Raw genomic sequence first — 23,847 nt, forward strand, 5'->3', positions numbered from 1 at the left:
GCTTCTCTGTCTACTTTGGCTGGTGGTGCGACTGCCTTACTGAAGCCTGAAACTGCTTCTAAACCTAGATCTTCCACTAGTACAAAGGAGGTTCTACAGCTTCCTCCGGATAGCGTGCCATATGTTTTAGTCTTAGCAAACGTTCCTCCTCTTGATTGTACCCAGAAGGAAGATACTCATGCGCTAATAAGGAAATGTGCACATTGGATGAGCCAAAAACGTAGACACCAAGATGATCTAAATAATAGAATAATTATGGCTAGAAGGGTGAAGTGGTTAGGCTTGTCTAAAAAAGTATATGAAGGCGATTGTATAGTGATTAATTTAGCAAATTCTCATTGTGTTAATTATCTGTTGGCGTCTCTACCATCGAGTCCAAAAGGGGAAGGTGGGATCAAAGTCTATCCATTAAGCTTTTTCTACAGGCCGCCCACTTCATCACTTCCTCCTATTAGGGCTTCCCATGGTAAAAATATTTGAACAAAGGCACCCTTACAGAATCCTACCCTTGATCCTGGGGGTACCCAAAATCACTCTTCCCTTGATGCAATTGATTGACAATTGGAGGGCTTGGGGCTCCCAAATGATTGTTTACAGGAACTAGAGCTGATGGGAGTGCATACACTTTTGGAATCACCCATAGGGTCTGATGAGCTAGTTAGCTTTCCACATCTTATAACAGACACGGCCATAACTGAGGAGTCTGGGAAAATGCCCCAGCAAAGTAATGCATTGTTATCTTTAATCAGTTGGAATATTGCTGGGCTTCGTTCTAAAGTTGAAAATTTGGAATGGCTGGAGTTTATATCCACTTTTGATATCATTTGTTTTCAAGAAACTTGGCTTACGGCACCTTTCCATTTAGACGGCTACTACTCCGTGTCTCAGCCAGCTACTCCATCTAGAGCAGGCAGAGCAAGCGGTGGTCTTCTGGTACTTGTGTCATTATTAGTCCCAAAAATTGAGGTTTCATTGATTTGGTCTTCTGCTTTTTTTTTTTGGTAGTTTTATTATCAATATCTGGACGGAAAGACATTTTACTCTTAAACTTTTACAATAACATTCCAAGTGTTGCCCTGCCAGGAAGTCTCGAAGAGCTTACAGACCAACTAGACTCAGCCGGGAAACTCCAGGACAGGGAATTTGATACGATCTGGGTTGGAGATTTTAATGTTCAGTTATGCAAGTATGAATTACCCCACTTATGTGGTGCCGCTACAGAAGGCAGAGAGTCACTCACTCATTTTATTCACTCTAATTTAGGAAGTGCCTTGAATACCCTCATCTATAAATTTGACCTTGCTTTTGCAAGGGATATGGCAAACAGTCAGATAAGAGAAATACCCACCTATACAGGGAGTACTAATGGCAGCATTATTGACTTTATTCTTATCAATTCCTCACTTTTACGTTCAATAGTGGATTTTAAAATTAAATCTCACTGTGCCAGTGACCATAACCCTTTGAGTATAAAATTATCTTTTAAAACTAGAGTAATCTTACCTAGGACTGCATATAAAGGGAAAGAGGTGTTTAAAAGAAATTCTGGCCCTCGCATGAGGTGGGAGAGGGTAAACCCTAACACTTTTCATGCGAACCCTATAACTCAAAATAAGGCTGACTTCAACACTTGCTTGTCCCTGCAATCCACTCCATTCCACCTTATAACTGCCTTTGAATCTTTAAGCTGTGCTATTTCTGAGGCACTGATGTGTACCCAATATCCCAAAGGTGCAAAACCTCAACGGTGGTTCAATTCTGCCTGTACGGCATCCCATAGAGATCTAAAGTCAGCGATCAAAACTATTCCATGTAATCGGTATTTAATTAAACAGGCCAGGGGCCGATACAAATCCGCCCTTGAAGAGAGAAAGAATGAAATACGCACTAGCGCTTGGGAAGACCTTATGGCTGCGACAGAACTACGGGATCCCTCTCAATTTTGGAAGGTGGTTAATCACCCATATTTCTCAGGAAAGGAAAATAGGGACAACGACTGTTTGATACCAGAGGGGGTTTGGGTAGACCATTTTTCATCTGTATTTCAATCTGCAAATAATCCTAATGATGGAGGAGAGGTATGTGGCCTCCCATGTTCGGCTACTCTAAATCCAACTAAGAGCGGCATTTTACTTGAGGCACACAAGATCAGTGCAGCAATAACTAAAATGAAACTAAGGAAAGCTCCTGGCCCCGATGGGATACCGGTGGACCTATTTAAATCTCTACCTGATCTGTGGGTTCCATTAATCACAAATGTTCTGAACAGTGCTATTCAAAGTGCCATCCCCTCCTCATGGTTAATGGCAATAATCGTCCCGGTTTTCAAAAAGGGTAATAGGCTTGACCCTTTCTGCTATAGACCCATCTCTTTAATAGACTCCACGGCAAAGATACTGGGGAGTGTCATTCTGACCCGGCTCGAGGATTGGGTTGTAAGGACATACATTTTATCGCCAATTCAATATGGGTTTAGGCCTGGATTAGGCACAGTGGATCAGGCCCTAAATTTACATCCTATCCTCAGTAAATATGTTATTGCCAAAAGGGAACCTATCCACTTAGCATTTATAGATCTGTCCAGTGCATTTGATATGGTGAACAGAGCAAAACTGTGGGACATAATGGATACAATGGGGATTGAGCAAGATTTGCTGGATTTGATCAAACGCCTATACTCGGACCTCTCCATTTTAATTCAGTTTGGACAACACGGCGAAAGGTCCAACCCCCTTGTTTCCAATCGAGGCGTTAGACAGGGCTGCACACTGGCACCATTTTTGTTTCTACTGTACATAAACGGCTTGTATAATTGTTTCGTTCAAAATGGTAAGGATTTCCCAAGGATGAGTTTTAGACAATTGCCAATTTTATTATATGTCGATGATGCTGTTTTAATTGCCCGCACGGCCAATGGTCTACAGACTCTCCTGGATCTTTTTTTAACACACACGCGAGAGCTTGATTTGAAAGTTAATTTTAAAAAATCACACGTTATGACCTGCGGTCCTAAAAATACTCGTACCAAATGTTTTAGAATGGGGGGGAACACTTTGACAAAAGTAAAAGATTTTTGCTATCTAGGTCTGTATCTAAGTTCCACTCTGTCTTGGAAATTCCATTTGAATTTTAAGTTTCAACAACTGGCAAGAAATGTTGAGGCAATCTTTTGTTTTGCCCGCAGACTAGGGCATAGACCGGTCCACCAGATCCTCACGCTCTATAACTCTAAATGTGTTTCGGCGGCGATTTATGGGGCGGCCTCTGGGGATATACCAGTCCAAGCATTCTACAGCTTGCAGAGAATAAATTCCTTCATCGGTTACTTATTGTACCTAAGAACATAGCGAACATTTTATGCCATGAGGAACTGGGATTCCGCTACATTACAGATTTGATAGATATTGCCCCACTTTTGCTATGGATAAAAGTATGGTTAAACCCGGCGGCTACTTTAACACACAATTGCGTAAAAGATTGTATTTCATTGACAAACTGTAACAAAATTCCATGGCTAAATTTTGTTCACAATGGCTTCCGAAAGTTGGACTTGGAGTATATGTATCTCAAACCAGAGCTCCTACCAGCTAATGCGAAAGAAATTGTTAAACTTCGACATAAAGAGCATGTTATGAATCTTAGATACCAAGTGGCAGAGAAATGGAGTTATTTTAATTCATACATACAAATTCTATCATCAGACTTGATAGAACCTTATTTTGTCTGGTTCCCGACCCCTTCCTTATACTCTTTACTCGTACTTTTTAGATTTAACCTGATCCACTTTAGAGTGGCGTTCCCGATAAAAATGCGTGTGGGAAAAAACACTACCGCCATGCCCTTGTGATAACTTTTCGAAACAAAGCACTTGCCACTTTATTTTATTTTGTAAACTTTATTCAGTTCCCAGGAAATCCTTTTTATTACCCATTTTGCGTAACTTGCACACTTCTTCCTACAAAGAAGGACTGACTGGCATCCAAAGCCTCTCATCCAAACAAATGGGCATTTCTATTCTTAGTTTTATTAAATCCGCTATCACCATTAGAAACCGATATGAACTGGTAATGTGACTATTTATTAAGAGAAATTATGCATTGTCTTATTACTACATTGTCTTATCATTATATACGCTTTTATAAGTGTTCATTATCTTATACTGTTTTAGTAAGCTTGGGTGATAAGCTTAGATTTAATAGATTTGCTTTTTATGAATACTATAAGTATTGTATTTTATGTTGACTTTTATGTATGCATGTATACTTTTATGGCAAAACGCCGAATAAAGTTATTTTGACTGACTGACTGACTGACTGACTGGTTTGTGAAACTTTCAAAGGTGCTTTGGGAGAATTTGAACACATTCTTTGATAATATCGTTCCTAGTGATTGGTGTGAGGAGTGCAAAGTGTCAGTGCAATGGCTGACTGCGGCGCCACCAAGAATAGCTGAGACTAATGCTCTTTCTCCTACCATTATGGATAAATATAATCAGATGATGAATGTTTTGAAAACCAAGGTGTTGCGGAAAGAGATTGAGTGGTTGAAAATAGCAAGAACCACTCAAAAGTCTAAAGAGCCTTGTGGAATTTTGATGCAGGCTTTCCATCAGCATGGTGGTATCGAGCAACCAGAAAGGAGAAACCTTGGAAATTTTGTGACTCAGTTCATTCTTGGTTTGCACCCGAAGATTAGCTTCCATTGTCAGAAGATGTTATTTGTTGGCAATTTGAGCCTTTGGATGGAAATCTCCAGTACTCAAAGGAAAGCAGTAATGCTTTGGAAGTAAGACAGTAGAGGATCCATGTTGGCTCAAAGGATTTCAGAATGGCCCTTATGGAAGCAATTCAAGTTGTGGTTATAGTGGTTGGTGATGGCGCAGGAATGCAGGGAGTTGGCTATCAAAGTGGTGTTCAAATGTTGCAGAATGGGAATAGAGTTCCACAGGTAGGGGACGAGAAATAACACTTGACCCGAATTCGGGGATGGACATAGCCAAGTTGAAAAATACCCTCCCATGTTACTATTGTAATGAGGTGGGCTATTGGAAACAGGAATGTAGGTTGAATCCAAATTGAGAGCATATTGATGGTCAAATGCCAACTATGAATGCAATGCCAATTCAGAATATGCAAATACAAAAATCACAGAACCCATGCGTTCCTCAAGCTCCATTAATGCAGCACAGTATAAATACCCCAGAGTTCAGCAAACAGTTCCAAATCTTTACCAGTTTCGGAGATCAGTCACAATGACAATGCCTGAGAGGGGGAGGCAGATTGTGTGCCTGGCATAGCCTTTGTGGTAGACTAGAGTGGCCCATATGCGGATGGAAAGGTGAATGGCCATTTCTTTGTAAAATTCCTTATTGACAAATGCACGCTCTACAGTAAGTTCCATACCTACTGCTCTCTGGAAAACATTTCAAAGTTATTGGCAAGTCCATTCTCAATCCTGTTTAAACTCTAATCCATTTAAAGGTAGTGCCCCCTTGAAGAGGACCATCAGTTTATATAATGTGATTTGAGTCCAGTCACCTTATCAGCCATGGATAGTCTCTGCAAACATAAGAGTGTGTTCTATTTTATACTGAATGGAGTCAATCTCCGGGCACCCGATAAGGATGCAGACTTTAAACTGAACACACAAAAGTCAGCCTTTGGATTTTTCCAGGTGTTAACAGAGAAAGATTTACTCCCTGATTTAGAGGACTCCATGAAGGAGGAAATCTGGGATTACACTGGCAAAGATATTGGCCTGATCAAAGATGTTGAGCCTGTGAGAATAACAATCAAACCGAATGCAGAGTATCCTTAAACAACCCAGTACAACCTCGCACCAGAAGCAGTGGCTGGAACTACGTCCATAATTGAGTCCATGTTACAGCAGGACATCTTAAGAGAGAATAGCGTCCCTCCAATACTCCTATAATGGGCTTGCAGAAATGAAACAAGAAATGGAGAATTGTTCGAGACCTGCGAAAGATCAATAATATTCTTATCCAATGTCGTCCTGTGGTATTCAACCTGCTGTGGTACTCTTCCAAATATCCTGCAATGCTGAGTGGTTCACAGTCATCGTATCACAGTAGATTGACCCATTATAAGCAGGATATCCTTGCTGCGGAGAACATCACTCTACAGAAATGGTCTGTCTCAATCCTGTCTCTGTTACCTTTACTTGTTACTGATGACAGTGATGACTGGGTTGACCACAGCTGTCTTGATGTTACAGAATTGTGACCCAAGGTTGAGACCAAGATATCCCTCTGGAAGAGCCTGATTATATATTGTTTGTGGACGTCTCCTGTTTAAGAGATGAATGAGGGACTTTGAAGGCAGATTGTACTGTCTGCACCTTAGAAGTTGTAGTGCAAGCCTAACCTGTTTGCCTAATGTAATGTTTACAAAGGTGGCCGGACTGATTGCACTTATTAGAGCCTGTTGTATCTCTAATAATATAAGTCACAGTCTGCAATGAGGGCCAATACGGGTTTGCTGTGGTCCACAATTTCGGAAAGTTGTAGCCCCACTAGTGGTTTCATGACCTCCTCTGGCTCCCCCATCTGAAACGGAAATTGTTATGGACCTACTTCATGCTTTGCTATTGCCCACTGAAATAGTGTTTGCAAAATGTGCAGCACACAAAAGCTGATGTAATTTTGCGACTGCTTTGTGGAGGAAGTAGCAAGATAACTGTGTCCCTGTGTCTTTTACATTCAATGGAGACTCTTTCAATTAGTCTGAAAATTATGTTGCTAAATGCCTCTTGTTGACTGTTGCTGATATTTGGGAAAAGGTCAAGCCGTTGCAGGAAGAAGTCCCAAAAAGTGAACTGGGGGGATGGGTCAGAGGAGGGTGTGTGAAGAATCAGAATGAGATTTGATTTTCAACAAAAATCTGTCTTGCCGGATGCCTTGTTGTCCCCTTTGGCTAGACACTTTCATGGCCCTACCTACATATGGAGGGATGCAATAGTGTGCCTGTTTCCGACACACAAGTTAAATTCCTGTTTCCTTGTTAATGCCAGGAACTTATGTCAAGCAAGTGTCATCTGTCAGAAGATAAATGCAGTGCAGGAAAACTGTAGTAACCTTGAGTCATATACAGAAATCATGTGGCCCCTTCCATTGCATGCAATGTGATTTTGTGCAATGCGTGTGTGCAATGGGCTTCGCTGCATCTTAATAGTGGAGTGTAAATTTTCACTTTGGGTGAGTGACCAGGCGAAATGACAGAATCACTGTCACCAAGCTGTTCTTGATAGAGTTCGTCCCTCGGTTCGGCTTTCCAATTTCTTTGGTGTCAGATCGAGGTGCTAATTTAAATAATGAGGTGATGAAGATGTTGTATGTAGTCCTGAAAGTGGATCTGAGTCTTATTATAGATACATGCACAAAGCATTAGGTATTATCAAACAGATCAACAGGATGTTGAAGTCCCAGCTTGCCATAGTGTGTTCATCCACCATCCTTAGGATTGTTCTGTGTTTTTAAAATTCAGACTCTGAAGAAGCCATGGTGTTTATTTCGGCCAAAAAGCACGTAGAGTGATAATATTTGTGTTGGCAGTTGTCTTGGTCTTTTTCATCGACTGCCTAGTAATGGGCTTGAATTCTCCTGTTGTGCATGACCCACCATAGTTAAACCTAATCCAACTCACTTACGACAGCAGTATAGATTTAATATGATGATTTTACACGGAGATGATTCCCAAGGGAACTACACCAACAATGTCTTCTTTAACCTATTGCATGAGTATTCCAGGGTCATGCAATCACATGATTGCAATATCTGCACTTTATTAACTGTATTCACTTGAGAGCGAGTGACCTACTATCAGTTGCCTCTCACTTACTTGTCGTGTAGTATAATGCTCAGTCCTCTTTATCATCAGGGTCGTTTTGAATATTATTTCTCAAACTTTGACTTGGTCCATGAACAAGTAAATTTGTACAAGCATTTGAACCCTCAATACAATACTAGATATACGGCTGCAGTATGACTTTTCTTTAGGTCTCTGACAAAGACTCATGTTTTCTGTGCTCAAACAGAAGGTTTGCCATGTAAGGTGGCTGCATCTGAGAGTTTATTGAAGATTTGGAGGGCAGAAGCCAAAGACTTGAATATAAGGCAAAGAGAGGATCTCAGGCTGAGTGGGCAAAGAAGGAAGAAAAATTAAAGGGAAGGATACGGGGATACGTGCAAATTTGACTTTGGATTAGGAAGAGCAAGATCATTTTGTTTTATGAAAACAAAGGAAAAGATTAGAAATCCTCAGATGTTGGGTTGGAGTGAATGTCTGCAGAGATTTGTAGTTTGGGGATAGCAGTTATTTGATGGAAGAGATTGCGTCTTGCCTAAAGTTTAATGTGTGGGGGAAGAATGCTTATTTTTGGCTTCCTGCAAACTGGTTGCTGATGCTTAGTATCTGATAGAGACTTCTGGTTGCAGATTCCTTATCTGTGATTTTCCACCAAGTGTCAGCTGGATCCAGACAATTTTCTGAGCAGTACCCCTGTGCGCCTTTAGGTGGTGTTGATCAGCTCTGCATCCATCGTTTGCATTGTCCGTGCCGAATATGTCAGCCGGGGTTCTATATAGGTGCCACCCAGGCATGTTGACGTCAGTTCTTTTCTTTCTATGTCAGCTAGAACCAGTCTAAAAAGAGCTACCCCTCAGTCCCTTTTTAATTGGTCTTTTTTTGACTTTTTGTTGAAGATTTTTCAAGTTTTCTGCTCCTGCTGTGGCAAGGATGTCATCGAGGAAGGCCATGTTTAAGCCCTGCGTTTCCCGTCATCGGACGATGTCTGTGATGGATCCGCACCTTGTGTATCTTTGATGCCTGGAGCACAACCAAGACCCAAAGTCGTGCTCGGAGTGTCAGGCCATGCATCCAAATACTTTGAGGGAGCTGTCCCTGAAACGGATGTCGGCCCCCAAGTCAAGGTTCTAGTCGAGAGGAAGGTCCCAGAAACGGTCACAGAGTCCTTCATCATTGTCTTCCCACTCAAAGTCCTTGGGGCGATCAGGTAAGTGAAGCAACAAGAAGGAATGCATGAAGTCAAAGCATTTCTTGACGTTTCCTCATCCGTTGGCAGACAAGACGAGGGTTTCACACCGGCAGCTTCAGCCTCGACGCTGAGGGGCACTCATGGATCCAGTTTGAGATCCGGATTGGTGTTGGTCGTTCCACCCCGACGAGTGTTGTCATCCCCATTCTGATTGCTGACTCTGACACAGAGTTGGATGGGAGTTGTGCGACGCTGACTCTGATGCTAGCCAGAGACTTGCCTCCTGTGTCAGATCCTGAGCCCCTGAGGGCGAGGTTATTGTTAGGAATGGGAGGGGTTGCTAAACCCTGTAGAATACCAGCTCCAAGACTCTTGGGTGAGACCAGCAGACTGGATACTTCTCCAGATACTGGCATGCTTTCTCCTCCTACTGCAGCTATGGAGGAGAAGGTTTCCTATTCAATGGTGGTGAGAAGACCAGCTGAGGTTTTGGACCTTGTGTTGCCTTTGGTGGTAGTCAGGACTAATCTCATGGCAGAGGTGCTTCAGCCTGGGGTTTCCTTCTCTGAACCCATGCTTCCCTTTAATGAAGCCCCTACGGATGTCCTTCATGGTACCTGGTCCAAACCCAGTACAGGGGCTCCTGTGAACAGTATGATTACCTGCCAACATTACCCTGCTCTGGGGGCTTTCTGAACCAACACCCCACACCTGAGAGCTTGGTCATCCAACCCAGGGCACGTTCCATTCTGCCCTCCCGGAAAGGGAATCCAAAAGGTTGGATTCACTAGAAGAAGATTTTTTCTTCTTCCTACCGCTTAGCATTGCGGTCCGTGAACACCAAATGTCTTTAGGGCTGTAATTCCCACATGTTGAGATACAGTTGCACAAGTGTTGCCACTGATCCCGAAGGAGGCCTGGGCTGTACTCTCTCTGGCAGATGCCATTGGGAGAGACACAGCAAAGTTTCCTGTTTGTTGTGAACTGGACACGACTGACTTAGTAGGAAGAGCAGTTTCATGTACAGTGTCCTTGTGGCGCCATGACTGGTTGAGGATGTATGACTTCTTAGGGGATGTATAGGCCTACTGTGATGGACATGCCCTTTGATGGCAACCATCTCTTAAGAGAGATGGCAGACTCGGCGCTCAAGCGCTTCAAGGATTCTTGTGCTACAGCTAGCCCCTTGGACCTCGCAACGGCCCCTTATCCTTACCACTGATTCCACCCCCCACCCTCAGTCTGCCTTTCACCCCTTCTACGGGATCACATGTCCCTTCTCCGCGAGAAAGTTAGGGGTCTCCTGGCCAAGGGAGCCATAGAGAGGGTTCTCGTGGCAGAAATAGGTTGTGGTTGCTATTCCTGCTACTTCTGGTACCCAAAAATGACAAGGGCCTTTGCTCTATTGTAGACCTTCGATCCCTCAATGTCTTCCTCAAGTGGTAGAAGTTCAAGATGCTCACTCTGGCTTAGGTTTTATCTGCCCTGGACCCAGTATAGTGGAGGCTGTCTTCTCCCACCTCCAGACTACGGTGGCCATCCTGCATCCGCTGGGGCTCACTATAAACGTGTCGAAGTCACATCTGACTCCCTTTCAGAGACTTCCTTTCATTAGAGTTGTTCTGGGCACAGTGCAGTTATGGGCTTATCCTCCCAAACAGCGAGTCCAGGCTATTCAAGCCATAATACCGATGTTCTAGCCTCTATCCTGGATTTCGGTGAGGATGACTCTAAAGCTGCTAGGCCTCATGCATCCGGCTGTTGACACATGCCAGATGGCATATGCGGGCTCTGCAGTGGGACCTGAAGTTCCAGTGTATGCAGCAGCATCAGTGGCAATCTAAATCGCAAAGTCCAGTTCTCAAAGGGAACTGCTCAAGATCTGCAGTGGTGGTTAACGAACCGTAATTGGGTCAGAGACAGATCCCTCTCCCTTCCTTAACGAGATCTAACAATAGTGACAGATGCTTCACTCCTGGAAAGGGGCGGCCATCTGGGAGAGGTGGAGATCGGAGGCATCTGGCCTCTGGCTGAGTCTGGACTCCACATTAACCTTTTGGAGCTATGTGCGATCCGACTAGCACCAAAAGCATTTCTTCCCTCTGTCAGGGGGGAGTTGGTGCAGGTGTTCACGTACAGCACATTGCCATGTACTGCAACAAGCAGGGGTGGGGTGGGGCCGTGTACCTTTTGTTGAGAGTCACTGCACCTCTGGACGTGACTGGAACAGCAGGTCAATTCCCTGGTGGTTCAACATCTGGCGGGCTCTCTGAAAGCCAGAGCAGACAAACTGAGACGAAAATGTCTACTGGGTCACGAATGGCATCTCCATCTGGAGGTGGCACAAGGTCCCCTTCAGCAGTGGGGTGAGTCTTGGTTTGATCTGTTCGTGTCTGCAGAGAACCCACAATGTCAGCAGTTTTGCACATTGAAGTTTCCAAGGCGACAATTGCTCGGAGACGCTTTTTGTCTCGTGTGGAGCTCAGGCCTCCTGTATGTCTTTCTGCCCATGCCATTTCTGCCCAGATTTCTCAAGAAGATCAAGAACGACTGGATCCAAGTTAATACTTGTGGCTTCGAACTGTACATGGAGAGTCTGGTATTCCAGGCTGTTGAGCATCTCCATTGATTCTCTGATCTGACTGCCCCTTCAGGAGGATCTTCTGTTGCAGCAGCAGGGGAGGGTTCTGTACCCGAACCTGTCCACTCTCCTCTTTCTTACATGGAGTTTGAGCAGCAGAACTTAACAGCTTTTGAACTTGTGCCTGAAGACTGTAACTTTATCTTGCCAGCCAGGCATCCCTCCAACAAAACGGTATACGCTTGTCGTTAGAAGAAACTGGTGCACAGACGTGTCTGTTGACCCTCTTTCTGCCCCTCTCTCTGAGGTTCTGTTGTTCCTCCTTTCCCTGTCCCAGCAGGGCTCTGGAATGGGCACTCATACAGGATTTTTGCCTGCTATTTCTGCTTTTTTGAGGTTGCCTGATCAACCTTATTTAAGTCTCCTATTTTTCATAGGTTACTCAAAGGTCTTTCTTATCTCTTTTCTCCATCCCCATTCCTTATGCCCCAATAAGATCTGAGTTTGGTTTTTACCTTTCTGATGTGCGCTCCTTTTGAGCCGCTGCACAATTGTTCTCTCAGGCTTCTCACTTTGAAAATAGCCTTCCTTCCTTGTGGCCATAACATCTGCCGAAGGGTGTGCTGCAGGCATTGTCACGTAAGTACCCTACCTTTCCATGTTTGCTGACAAAGTGGTGCTTCACACTAGGGCCTCCTTTCTGCTAAAAGTGGTTATGCCCTTTCATGTTGGCCAAACCATCACGTTGCCTACTTTTTATGCACCCCATGACATTCTAAAGAAGAGGAGAGACTCCTGCCACGTGCCTGGAACCAAAAAGATCGTTGGCATTGTACCTTGATCCTACAAAGGAGTTCTGGATGCAAGATCAATTCTTTGTCGGTTATGTGGGTGCGAAGAAAGGTCGGGCAGTGCAGAAGAGGACCATCTCCAGATGGGTCATACTCTATTAAGACCTGCTACACACTGTCCAAGAAGCAACCCCCGGAGGGTTTGCATGCTCATTCTACATGAGATAAAGCTGCGACTACTGTATTAGCATGCGGAGTTCCAATCCTTAACATCTGTCAGACGGCAACATGGGTATCTCAGGACACGTTTACCGAACACTACTGCCTGGACAGTTGGGTCTGTAGGGATGGGCCCTTTGCCCGTCCAGTCCTCCAGGATTTTTGTGCAAGAACTTGATTTGCAGACCCACCCTCTGGGCATGGTATTTGTTGAGTATCTATTTAAAGGTAAGGAATCTGCTACTAGAAGTCTCTATCAGATTAACAAGTTGCTTACCTTTGGTAATCCCTTATCTGGTAGAGACAATATCTAGTTGTAGATTCCTTACCGGCCCACCCATCCTCCCTGCTCTGCAAACTGATTTCTAGGGGCAGGGAATCCTTTTTCACTGCCTTAGTTTTGACACCGCAGTAGTCAATGTCTTTATGGCTTTGCGCTTCTGAGGTAGGAAGCCATAAAAAGAAACTGAAAGCGCACAGTGGTGGCCCCTATATAGGAACCGAAACGTCATATCCAGCACGAACGATTCTGATGACGGAGATGATCGACCCCATCCAACAGCATGCAGGGTACTGCTCATGAAAATCTTCCGGATCCAGACTGACATCTGGGGAGAATTCAAAGGTAAGGAATGTGCAACTAGAAATTGTCTCCACTAGATAAGGCGTTTCTGAAGATAAGTAACTATGGGCCAGATGTACGAAAAAACCAAATTGCGATTTGCAATTTGCGAGTCTCTGCGACTCGCAAATTGCAAGTCGCAATTTGGGATGCAGAAAGGTGTCTCAGACACCTTCTGCAAGTCGCTATGGGGTCGCAAAGACCCACCTCATTAATATTAATGAGGTGGGTCGCAAATTGCGGCCCCATAGCGACTATGGGCACTCGCTAACATGGAGGCCTGCTGACGTCAGCAGGCCTCCATGTTAGCGACCTGCTGCTCAATAAAGCAGTTTTTTTTTTTTTTTAAATGTAGCCCGTTTTCCCTAAGGGAAAACGAGCTGCATTTAAAAAAAATCCGAAACCTTTTGTTTCGGTTTTTTCAGGGCAGGGAGTGGTCCCTTGGACCACTCCCTGCCCTGAAAAACTATTTTTGGGTGCAATCACAAACTGGAAGGGGTCCCATGGGGACCCCTTCCAATTTGCGATTGTGTTACCATCCACTTGAAGTGGATGGTAACTGCGATGCCATTTGCGACCGCATATGCGGTCGCAAATGGTATTGCATACCATTGCGAGTCGCAAATAGGAAGGGAACACCCCTTCCTATTTGCGAGTCGCACATGCATATTGCGAGTCGGTAACGACTCGCAATATGCATTTGTGCATTGCAAACCCACGTTTGCGTGTCGCAAACGGCGATTTTCGCCGTTTGCGACTCGCAAAAGGGTTGCTACATCTGGCCCTTGTTTTATTGGTTTATAATGAACTTGAATGTTTGAGTTGGTAACCTTGCTAACAAACCTTCATAGTTTGCAAATCTACTACTCTGTCATCCGTGCAGCACCAAATGGCCTTCATTGTTATTTGTGCATAACTGATTTGCTGATTTTATGCCTCCGCTCGATACAAGGGTCCATCCACTCAAGTCCAGCTTCTACTTGGATTTGCACCAAAAATGTGCACAGTGCAAACTCCATCCGACATTGCATCACCAAACTGTAGTCTTGTTGGATAGTAACAGCCAAGCAGGAGATTACCCAGGAATCCCTGTGTTTTTATCTTAAAAGGTGTCCTGACCCCTGAGAAAAGGTAGCCTCACTGGTATATTCATCTGTTCTTCACATTTTTTGCAAAACTGAAAATAGTGGCTCCACTGCTAGTGTTCTACAGTATTGTTTGAATAGGATTCCTTCAATATCTGTAGGATTGATTGCTTGGAAGTGACAAGGAACAAAAGACAGATGACCACTTTTAAAAACCTACTGAATTCACACAACTATAATGTACCATTAGGTTGGTTGGTTTTCTGTTTTGTTGACCTCTTCAAGCCATTTTTGTTTCCGTAAATAAGTTTCTTCCACAAGGTCCCAGTATCCCTTGTTCATCTCTACGAAGGCATCTGCAGTTTGTTGCTAGATTTCTTTAATTTTATGTCAAGACCTGAGGCTCCTATTATGCGTTTCTTTTCTTACTTTAATAAACAGCAGCAGTCAAGAAACGTACTACAAATCCCAAGAGGCGAAGAACAGAGCCAATGGGATTGAAAACGTAGTCCTAACAAATGAACCAATGAGGATGTACACATAGCATTATGACATCACTTGACTGCGAACAGCCCTCATTTCTTGCTGCTCGCAGTCAAGTTAAGTACCTTTACACCTTTTTCCCCCATGTATTATTACTATTGTTATTACTATAATTGTGTATTTATTGCAATATTTTGTTGTACTGTTTTCATGCCGCTCGGTGGTGCGTTTCGTTTTATTTCCTAGTCGGCAAGTTGCCGCACTCGATATCGGAGCGCTGCTCCTCGCGCTTGGTGTTTTCAACGTTCCTCTCATCGCCTCAGACAGCGGTTGCCATTTTAATCCTCGTCTGAGGAAACAAGAGCAGTGTTGACAGCCTTTTCCTTCCTGTACTTTTTCACACAAAAAATTACATACCGCCCACAGACAGAGGTTTCGTTTTCAGCCCTCCCGCCACTGATTTAACCCCTTTTTTGCTGGTTTCCCTTGAAGCTTCAATACCGCTTGATTTGGAGACAGATAGATGGTTCTCCTTTGGGACAGGATGTCCCTCATGATTTTAATCGAATTAGACAAGAGTTTAACTCCTTTATCAAAAGCTTTGTTCAACAGGCTGTTTCTTGTTCCATCCAAAAATTATCTAAAAATGTGGAATTTTCTTTTTCTAACATAATTTCTAAAACGATTTTGGCCCAAACTGCGGGGTAATGCAGTCATCGCCTTTCACCCTCTAAACAACTCAACAAATTTTACAAAATGGCGCAAAAGGAGAGTGAGGTTACTCACACATGGCAGAGGACGCGGTTCTTCACAAGGCTCCTTCCAAGGAGAATAAAAATTTGGATAATGTCAAAACGTCTTTAAAACGTAAATCAAAAAATATTATACCTCCTATCCTAATTTCTTCCATCCCTGATACGGATGATGACATGCCTGACCTTGATTCAGATATCTATTTATCTGACAGGGACGACACCAGTTCCTTACCTACCCCCTCCCCCTCCCCCTTCAAAGAAACCTAGGATATCGTCCTTTGACTCTTCCAAGCCCATGACCCTTTTCGACTCTGAAGGTTTACCTGTGTTTGACGCTTGTCACATCCTTCATCCCAACTCTACTGAGTGGACTCCTGCGGACCACGTGGGCGAATATGTTGCTGCCAAATTGTTTTCCCCTTTGGATAAGCAGACCAGGGCCAAGTTTAAATCTGAATGGCCACGTCCTTCCCTTTCTGATAAATCCACTATTACACCCTCAATTGATCAACCTTTACTCACATTTTTAACAAAACTTGGTAAAGATCCTCCGAAAGGAGTTGACAAGGCATGGTCTTTCTGCCAGGACAAACTTTTAGATGTGGTCAGTCCCCTTACTCGCATTTTTGATTTGGCTGAGGCAGCCATAATTGATGGTACCATCATCGACCCTGAGGAACTCTCTCTGTGGGTTCAGCGCTCTTTCTGCCTCCTCAGAAATGCCAATTCCGCCCTTACCCATGAAAGGAGGAAAGGCCTTCTACTGAAACTGTACCCGAAATTGGTTAACTTAGCGACTGTACATCCTCACATCAAAACCGAAGGTTTACTTTTTGGAGAGTCGTTCATTAAAGAACTAAGCAAATATGTGGCCACCTTCACTTCTGTAGACAAGGCTCAGCAATCCTTAAGGAAAATGTTCACTCAACGTTTTTTTTGCCAGGGCCGGCAGAGACAGGAAGCGCTTTGCCGGCCGCGGTTACTCTAACCAAGGTTCCCGTGGATTCTACAATCCATCCTACCAGGAATACAGGCCCCAATTCTATCCGCAGAGGGGCAGAGGCATCCGTTCCAGAGGCTACTGGAATCCCAGATCCTCCAACCAATCAGGTAAGCCCACCTTTCGGATCCTTTCCGATAGGGGGTCATCTTCGTTATTTTCTTCAAAACTGGTTGTCAATCACTTCAGATCCTTGGATTCTGAACACGGTTCAAGGTTATATGATCGATCTTGATTCAAGTCCTGTTCAAAAAGAGTTACCTCCCCTTCCTCGTTTTTCCACAGAAATGTCTGATCTCATTTCTCTAGAAGTCCATTCTCTTATGCAAAAACAAGCCATTTCTCTTACACAACCCCATCCTTCAGGATTTACCAGCCCCATTTTCTTAGTTCAAAAGAAGAACAAGAAGATGAGGCCCGTAATCAATTGCAAACATTTCAGTCAGTTTGTGGTATGTCAACACTTCAAAATGGAAACCATCCTTCACCTCAGAGATACGCTCCTCCAAAAAGATTGGATGGTTCGTCTAGACCTTCAAGATGCATACCTAGTGGTTCCAATTCATCCATACTTCAGGAAATTTCTCCAATTCCAGTGGATAGAACAACTATTTCATTTTACCTCTCTACCCTTCGCCCTTCGGTCTATCATAAGCTCCATGGTGCTTCACCAAGCTTATGAAACCAGTGGTAGCTTTTCTGAGAGCTCAAGGTGTGAGACTCATCATTTATTTAGACGACATTCTCATATTGAGCCAGTCTCCTCAGTCTTTTCTATCTCACTTAACCCTGACTTGTTCTCTCTTAGCCGACTTAGGCTTTATCATCAACAGAGAAAAATCCATTCTCATTCCGACTAAACTTATAGAATTTTTAGGCTTCCAAATAAACTCACTTTTGGCCACCCTCCCTCTCCAGGCTGCAAAATATAAAATCCATAAATTCAGAGATCCTTCAGATTTTACGTAGCTCACTCATCTCCCTCAGATCTCTGGCTCGAATAGTAGGCCTTCTTTCTTCCTCCATTCAGGCAATATTCCCAGGTCCCCTGCATTATCGGGCTCTCGAAAGACTAAAGATTCAGCATTTGAGAAAAGGCCTTTCCTATTCAGACACTATCCCGCTAGATCTCGATTTGCGTACAGAGCTTCAATGGTGGATAGACAATTTAGATGCTTGGAACGGAAGAAGTATCTTTGCATCAGCCCCAGATCTTGTGTTAGAATCAGATGCAAGCCGCTTAGGCTGGGGGACTCGATATGGACCAGTCTCGACTGCTGGAGGTACTTGGTCTTCAGAGGAGTCCAAATTGCATATCAATTGTTTAGAGATGCTTGCTGGCTCCTTTGTAATCAGAAGCCTAGCAAAGAACAAAGTTCACTGTGCTATCCTTCTCAGGATGGACAATATTTCAGCGGTCCGATATATAAATCACCTCGGGTGCACAAAATCCAAACCCTTGGCAGAACTAGCCAAGAGCTTTTGGGAATTTTGCCTTTCATACCATCTTTCAGTTCATGCAGAATATCTTCCAGGTTCTCTCAGCTCAGTAGCAGATTGGCATTCGCGCCATCTCCGAGACTCCAGCGATTGGAAGCTTCATTCCTCAATTTTCCCAAAAATTCAGAACAAATGGGGCCCTTTTGTAATAGATCTGTTTGCATCCCGCCTAAACACTCAGCTTCCTCAATTTTACAGTTAGCGCCCAGATCCGTTGGCCTTGGCATCCGATGCCTTTTTACGAGATTGGTCTCTCTACCTCAATTACGCTTTCCCTCTTTTTCTCAAGATCAGCAGGGTGCTTGCACAACTCAGACGTCAGTAAGCCACCTTGGTTCTCATAGTCCCATTCTGTCAATCCCAAATCTGGTTTCCTACTCTTTTGGAACTTTCTGTGGACTTCCCTTTCCTTCTTCCCCGAATCTCTTGTTAGACCCGCTTCCCCGTCCCCTCACCCTCATTTTAGACATCTCCTGACCTTATCGGCATGGAAAATCTCAGGAACCCCCAGACTCTCCCTCTCATTTCGCCGGAAGCTTCACACTACATCTCACAATCCTGGGCCCCAGGCACCAAGAAAGCTTATAAATCAGCCTGGTCTTTATGGCACAGCTGGTGTTTGGGAAAACACATCGATTCCTTTTCAACAGATGTGATTTTTTTCGTCAACTTCCTTGCTGCAGAAGCCAGCAAAGGCAAAGGTTTTCGCACCATTAACATTTACAGATCAGCTATATCTTCCAACCATGCCTATGTGAATGGAAAACCAGTGGGAGAACATCCTCTTGTCTGCCGACTTTTGAAGGAAGTAAAGTTTTCTAATCCTCCTATGCCCAAATACAGTCAATTTTGGGATGTCAATGTAGTTTTAAAATTCCTTTTGTTATTTCCTGATAATTTAATGCTTTCCTTGAAAATGTTATCCGCTAAGCTGACAATGTTGTTATGTCTTATTTCTTTTAAACGTCTTTCTGATGTCAAAGCTTTAGACATTTCTAATCGCCAATTCACTCCATCTGGAGTGTTATTTACAGTGGTTCGTCAAACTAAGACCAATCTAACTTCGTTTTTCTATCCTTATTTTCCACAGCACCCAAAGTTATGTGTTGGACAATGCTTAAAAATATACAAATAAAAGACTGCAGATTTGAGAACACCCTCTGTATCCCAACTTCTGATCTCCTTCAGAAAACCTTACAACCCTGTTTCCGCCGCCACTTTGGCTCGTTGGGTCAAATGAATTATGTCCTTGGCGGGTATTGACACTTCCATGTTTGGGGCTCATTCTTCTAGAGGAGCTATGGCGTCCAAAGCTTTCTGGGCTGGTTCCCGTGTAGACGATATTCTTAAACCTGCAGACTGGTCAAATGATAATGTATTTAAAGTTTTTTATTGCAAACCTGTTGATAATGTTTCACTTAATGTAATTAATATGCTTTAAACTCGCATAATAGGAGCCTCTGGTCTTGACATAAAATGTAGATTTTCCTAGTCTATGACAGAAAGTCTTAATTTTATTAAAGACACGGAGGCGAGTATTATCCCACCTCTTGTTTAATCATTTTCTCCCTCCCTCTTTTAGCACCATCATCCACCAATCAAACTTCCTCCTAATCCATCATCCTTCGCCTGGAATACCAGACTTCATGGTGCATCGTCTTCCTCTACAGTTCGATGGTCTACAGTTCCTGTCTTGCCGGATCTTCCTCAACTCAACGGATTGTTGGACTTTTGCTCTGACTTATTTGCCTTTATTTTGGCTATTTTTATTCTTTTTCCATTTTTCTTCTATTTAATTCTGCTTGATTTGTTTCGCAAGAAAAGAGGGCTGTTCGCAGTCAAGTGATGTCATAATGGTATGTGTCCATCCTCATTGGTTCATTTGTTAGGACTACGTTTTCAATCCCATTGGCTCTTTGTTCTTCGCCTCTTGGGATTTGTAGTACGTTTCTTGACTGCTGCTGTTTATTAAAGTAAGAAAAGAAACGCATAATACTCGCCTCCGTGTCTTTTTTTAAATTAAGACTTTCCGTCATAGTCTAGGAAAATCTACATTAATCATAAAAGTTCTCTATAATGATTAGAGGTGTCCAACACTTGGTGAATGGTAGTAAACGGTAAAGATTAACTCCACATTAGTCACACAAACTGGAATTAAAGCTCTTTAAAAAAAATAAAAAAACATTGTTTCTCTAGTTTTTCATTAAATCTACACTGCCTGCATTAATGACCAGCGAAATAACAATGGAAAGCACTCTTGAGTTGCTAAGAGAAATGTGCATTATACCAAATGTTGCAAACCTGCATGCAGAATAAAAGTAATGGAGTAATCTCATCCTAGATTGATTTGTGTAGCCTTTACTGCGTACTTTACTACTTATTTTCACCTAAGTTTACATTCAGTGTTGGATTTCCATACACTGCTTTGGTGTTTAAAAGATTAATTCCAGAACTCAAATGTATGAACAAGGTCAACAAGTTCAGCTAGTCCCAAGTAAAAATGTGTCACGCACTGATTCAGGCAGGTTTGAAGTATGTCTACTTCTCAGTCCGTTTAATTTCAGTGATGAGCACCGAAATACAAATTTTGATTTTTCTTTGAGTAACCTTTGCAAAGGTTGTTTGTCATATTGTAAAATGTATATATATTATCCATTTTTAATTGATGATCTGTTTTGCAGTTGGTTGATTTTGAAGCTATGACCGCACCAGGCGCAGAGGCCTTTAGCAAAATTGCACGAAGCTGGATGAATCTGAAAAGGTAAATCTATCTTGACGTTTTTGGCATCAGAATGGCAGTGAACGCGAGGCCAAAAATGTGGCTTTCATTTCTGAATCTCCTATTTCTAAAGAAAACAATATTTTTTGCAAATATCAAACACTTAGCATGATTCTAAATTGCTTGAAAAAACTAAGGGGCTCATTCTGAGCCCGACGGGCGGCGGAAGCCGCCCGCCTGGAGGGAGCCGCCAAATGACCACACCAAAAGACCGCGGCGGCCATTCAGACATTTCCTCTGGGCCGGCGGGTGCTCTCCAAAAGAGCGCCCACCGGCCCAGAGGAAATGCCCCTGCAACGAGGACGCCGGCTCAGAATTGAGCCGGCGTAGTTGCAGGGGTGCGACGGGTGCAGTTTGCACCCGTCGCATATTTCAGTGTCTGCATTGCAGACACTGAAATACACAGTGGGGCCCTCTTACGGGGGCCCCTGCAGTGCCATTGCCATTGGCATGGGCACTGCAGGGGCCCCCAGGGGCCCTGCGGCACCCCCTACCGCCATCCTGTTCCTGGCGGGAGACCCGCCAGGAACAGGATGGCGGTAGGGGGTGTCAGAATCCCCATGGCGGCGGAGCGCGCTCCGCCGCCATGGAGGATTCCCCCGAGCAGCGGGAAGTCGGCGGGAGACCGCCAACTTTCCGCTTCTGACCGCGGCTGAACCGCCGCGGTCAGAATGCTCGTGGGAGCACCGCCAGCCTGTTGGCGGTGCTCCCGTGGTCGGTGGCCCTGGCGGCCACCGGCCGCCAGGGTCAGAATGACCCCCTAAATCCGTTCTTTTGTAGGCTGATGGGGTTAGGATCAGAATGAGGACAGTTGTGTTTGTTATACTAAGTCATTGGAAATATAAGGGACTATAATACAATAAATACGTATTTTTTGACAGGATGAACTCCATCAAGATGAACCTCTTGCTGTAGTTTTTCCATGTAGTACAAATCTTGCCAGTTAGATTTTCAGTCGCCCCTCTGAAAATGACCCAACTTAGATTGTTGAAATTTATATGGGGAAATCAGAGTTACATTTGAAGTGTTTTACTAGTCTCCTTTACAAAGATTTATAAAGAATATTATATATCAACAAACAGTCTGAACAAGAGCAATACCTGCAGCTTAGAAGGACATGCATGCTCCTAGGCATCCCTCACCATAGAATGCAACACTGGTCCTAGTACCGTTATCCCTGTGTTTCATCAGGTGAGCCCCCATTCCTCCATAGTCATAGTCTCTCACACTTACCTTAGGCACAGGTTCACGCCCGGTCCAATGGTTCCCAGAATAGTTATGCTTGCTGTGACTACAAATTGAAATGCCAGTTTCAATTCTCTAGATCCCTTCTTTACCCTTGTGTTTGGCTTGACTCCCAGTAGCTTGATACATGGGGTCTCAGGCACCAGAACTCCCATTATGTCTGTAATCTCTGATAAGATGACTTTCCAGTATGTGTCAACATCAGGCTTGGACACAACCACTGTATATAGTTACGGGTGCCACTATATCCTAGTCTCTCCAACATTTGTCAGATTTTCCTGACTACATCTTGGCCAACAAGTCTGTAGAAAAGTACCATTCTATCAATGTTTAATTGACAGTACCCTGTCTAGGACTGATGTATTATTCGTAATGAGATCCTCTAAAAGTGACTCCTAAACTTTCCTAGGTATGGTTGTTCCCACAGCTTTCTCCCATCTCTCTATGTACTTTAATTTTATGTGTCTCAGAGCTGTGGATATTTGTTTGCATGGTCCTGAAAGGATGCCTTTGGTCCCTGTGATTGCAGCAATACGTGACTCAAACTCTGCCTTCTGTTACATTTCAAAACTTTTCCAGTGTACAAGGGGAATGTTTTCTCCCTAAAATGGCAGGCTTTAAGCCCTGAAGAGATTGCCAGAAACAGTTGTCAGTGACGGACTCTCATGATACCCTCACATAATTCAAAGACTGCACTTAGATGGCTTCGTAGGCCACCTGGGACTGCATGGCCAAGCTCTACGTTGCTGAGTAACCTGGAAAGGCTCATAAGGTCCAGTTCCGGACCATGAGGTCATCATAACACTCAAAGTCCTAAGGTAAGTAGTTAAATAAGAAGCCCAGGAAGTCCCACCTGACTTCCATTCTTCCCGCCACTCCCACTAAGAAAGGTCACATGGACATTAGGGTGTACCTCAAGGTCATGGTCTTGGTCTCCTAACTCAAACTTATTCCGGCCCTAATCCCAATCCAGGCAGAATTCCCAGGTTCATCAGTGACACTGCAGCATATCCCTTCCAAGGAGGCCATTGTGCAAATTTTGGGTACCCCACTGCATCCTTTTCGAGATAATAGTCTTGCCCTTAGGTCTAGTTGCCGTCTGGGGCATTATTCAAAGGTGTTGTGTGACATGGTGGCTGACTTACTGCCAGTGGTCCCACATGACCTTCAGGCAAACCTTCAACAGATCATTCAGGATGGCCAGGGTGCAGCAAAGTACAAAATCAGATCATGCCTATCAGACCTTGCTTCAGCAACTGCAGGCTTCCCAAGCCTTTCAAGGCAGAGGTTGGGATGTGACTGACAACATCTAGGCCCCCTGGGGCAACAAACTACCCAATCCCCCGTCCCCCCACCACTGCAAAACCCCTTCAGTTTTTCCTCAGTGGAGCACTGTCAACCAGTTGATGGCTTGATAAGTTATTACCTCCACTGGTACTGTTAACGCGTCCCTTACTAGGTCATTTATTCACTCTGGGACTCGTTTTAGGCCGATGAATCTTTTGACCCTGATTGAAGACACCTTAAGACAAGATAACTAATCAACATGTCAATCAGTAAGTCAATAACGTCATCAATGTTCACCATAACAAATCAATTAAACGAATCAATAACATTAATAAGACTTGGAAACCACCATGACCTTTCAATCATGAATAACCACACCAGTTTAGTACGATTTTATGAAGTTTATTCCCTATTGATTACAATTCTACTAGTAAGTTTATTAGTCTCAAGACCATGAAACACATCAACATTGTCATATGGCAACTGGA

General features: G+C 43.8%; 1 protein-coding gene across 3 annotated transcripts in view; it reads left to right on the plus strand.

Moving 5' to 3' along the window:
• Positions 1–23,847, plus strand: part of TTC13 (tetratricopeptide repeat domain 13) — an 815,569-nt gene that overhangs the window by 724,019 nt on the left and 67,703 nt on the right. For all 3 annotated transcript variants that reach the window (XM_069235032.1, XM_069235030.1, XM_069235031.1), the window contains exon 22: positions 20,730–20,809. In XM_069235032.1, the coding sequence (XP_069091133.1) occupies positions 20,730–20,809 (80 nt within the window). The remainder of the gene's footprint in view (positions 1–20,729; positions 20,810–23,847) is intronic.

The sequence above is a fragment of the Pleurodeles waltl genome, chromosome 5 (assembly GCF_031143425.1).
Source record: "Pleurodeles waltl isolate 20211129_DDA chromosome 5, aPleWal1.hap1.20221129, whole genome shotgun sequence".
Lineage (NCBI taxonomy): Eukaryota > Metazoa > Chordata > Amphibia > Caudata > Salamandridae > Pleurodeles > Pleurodeles waltl.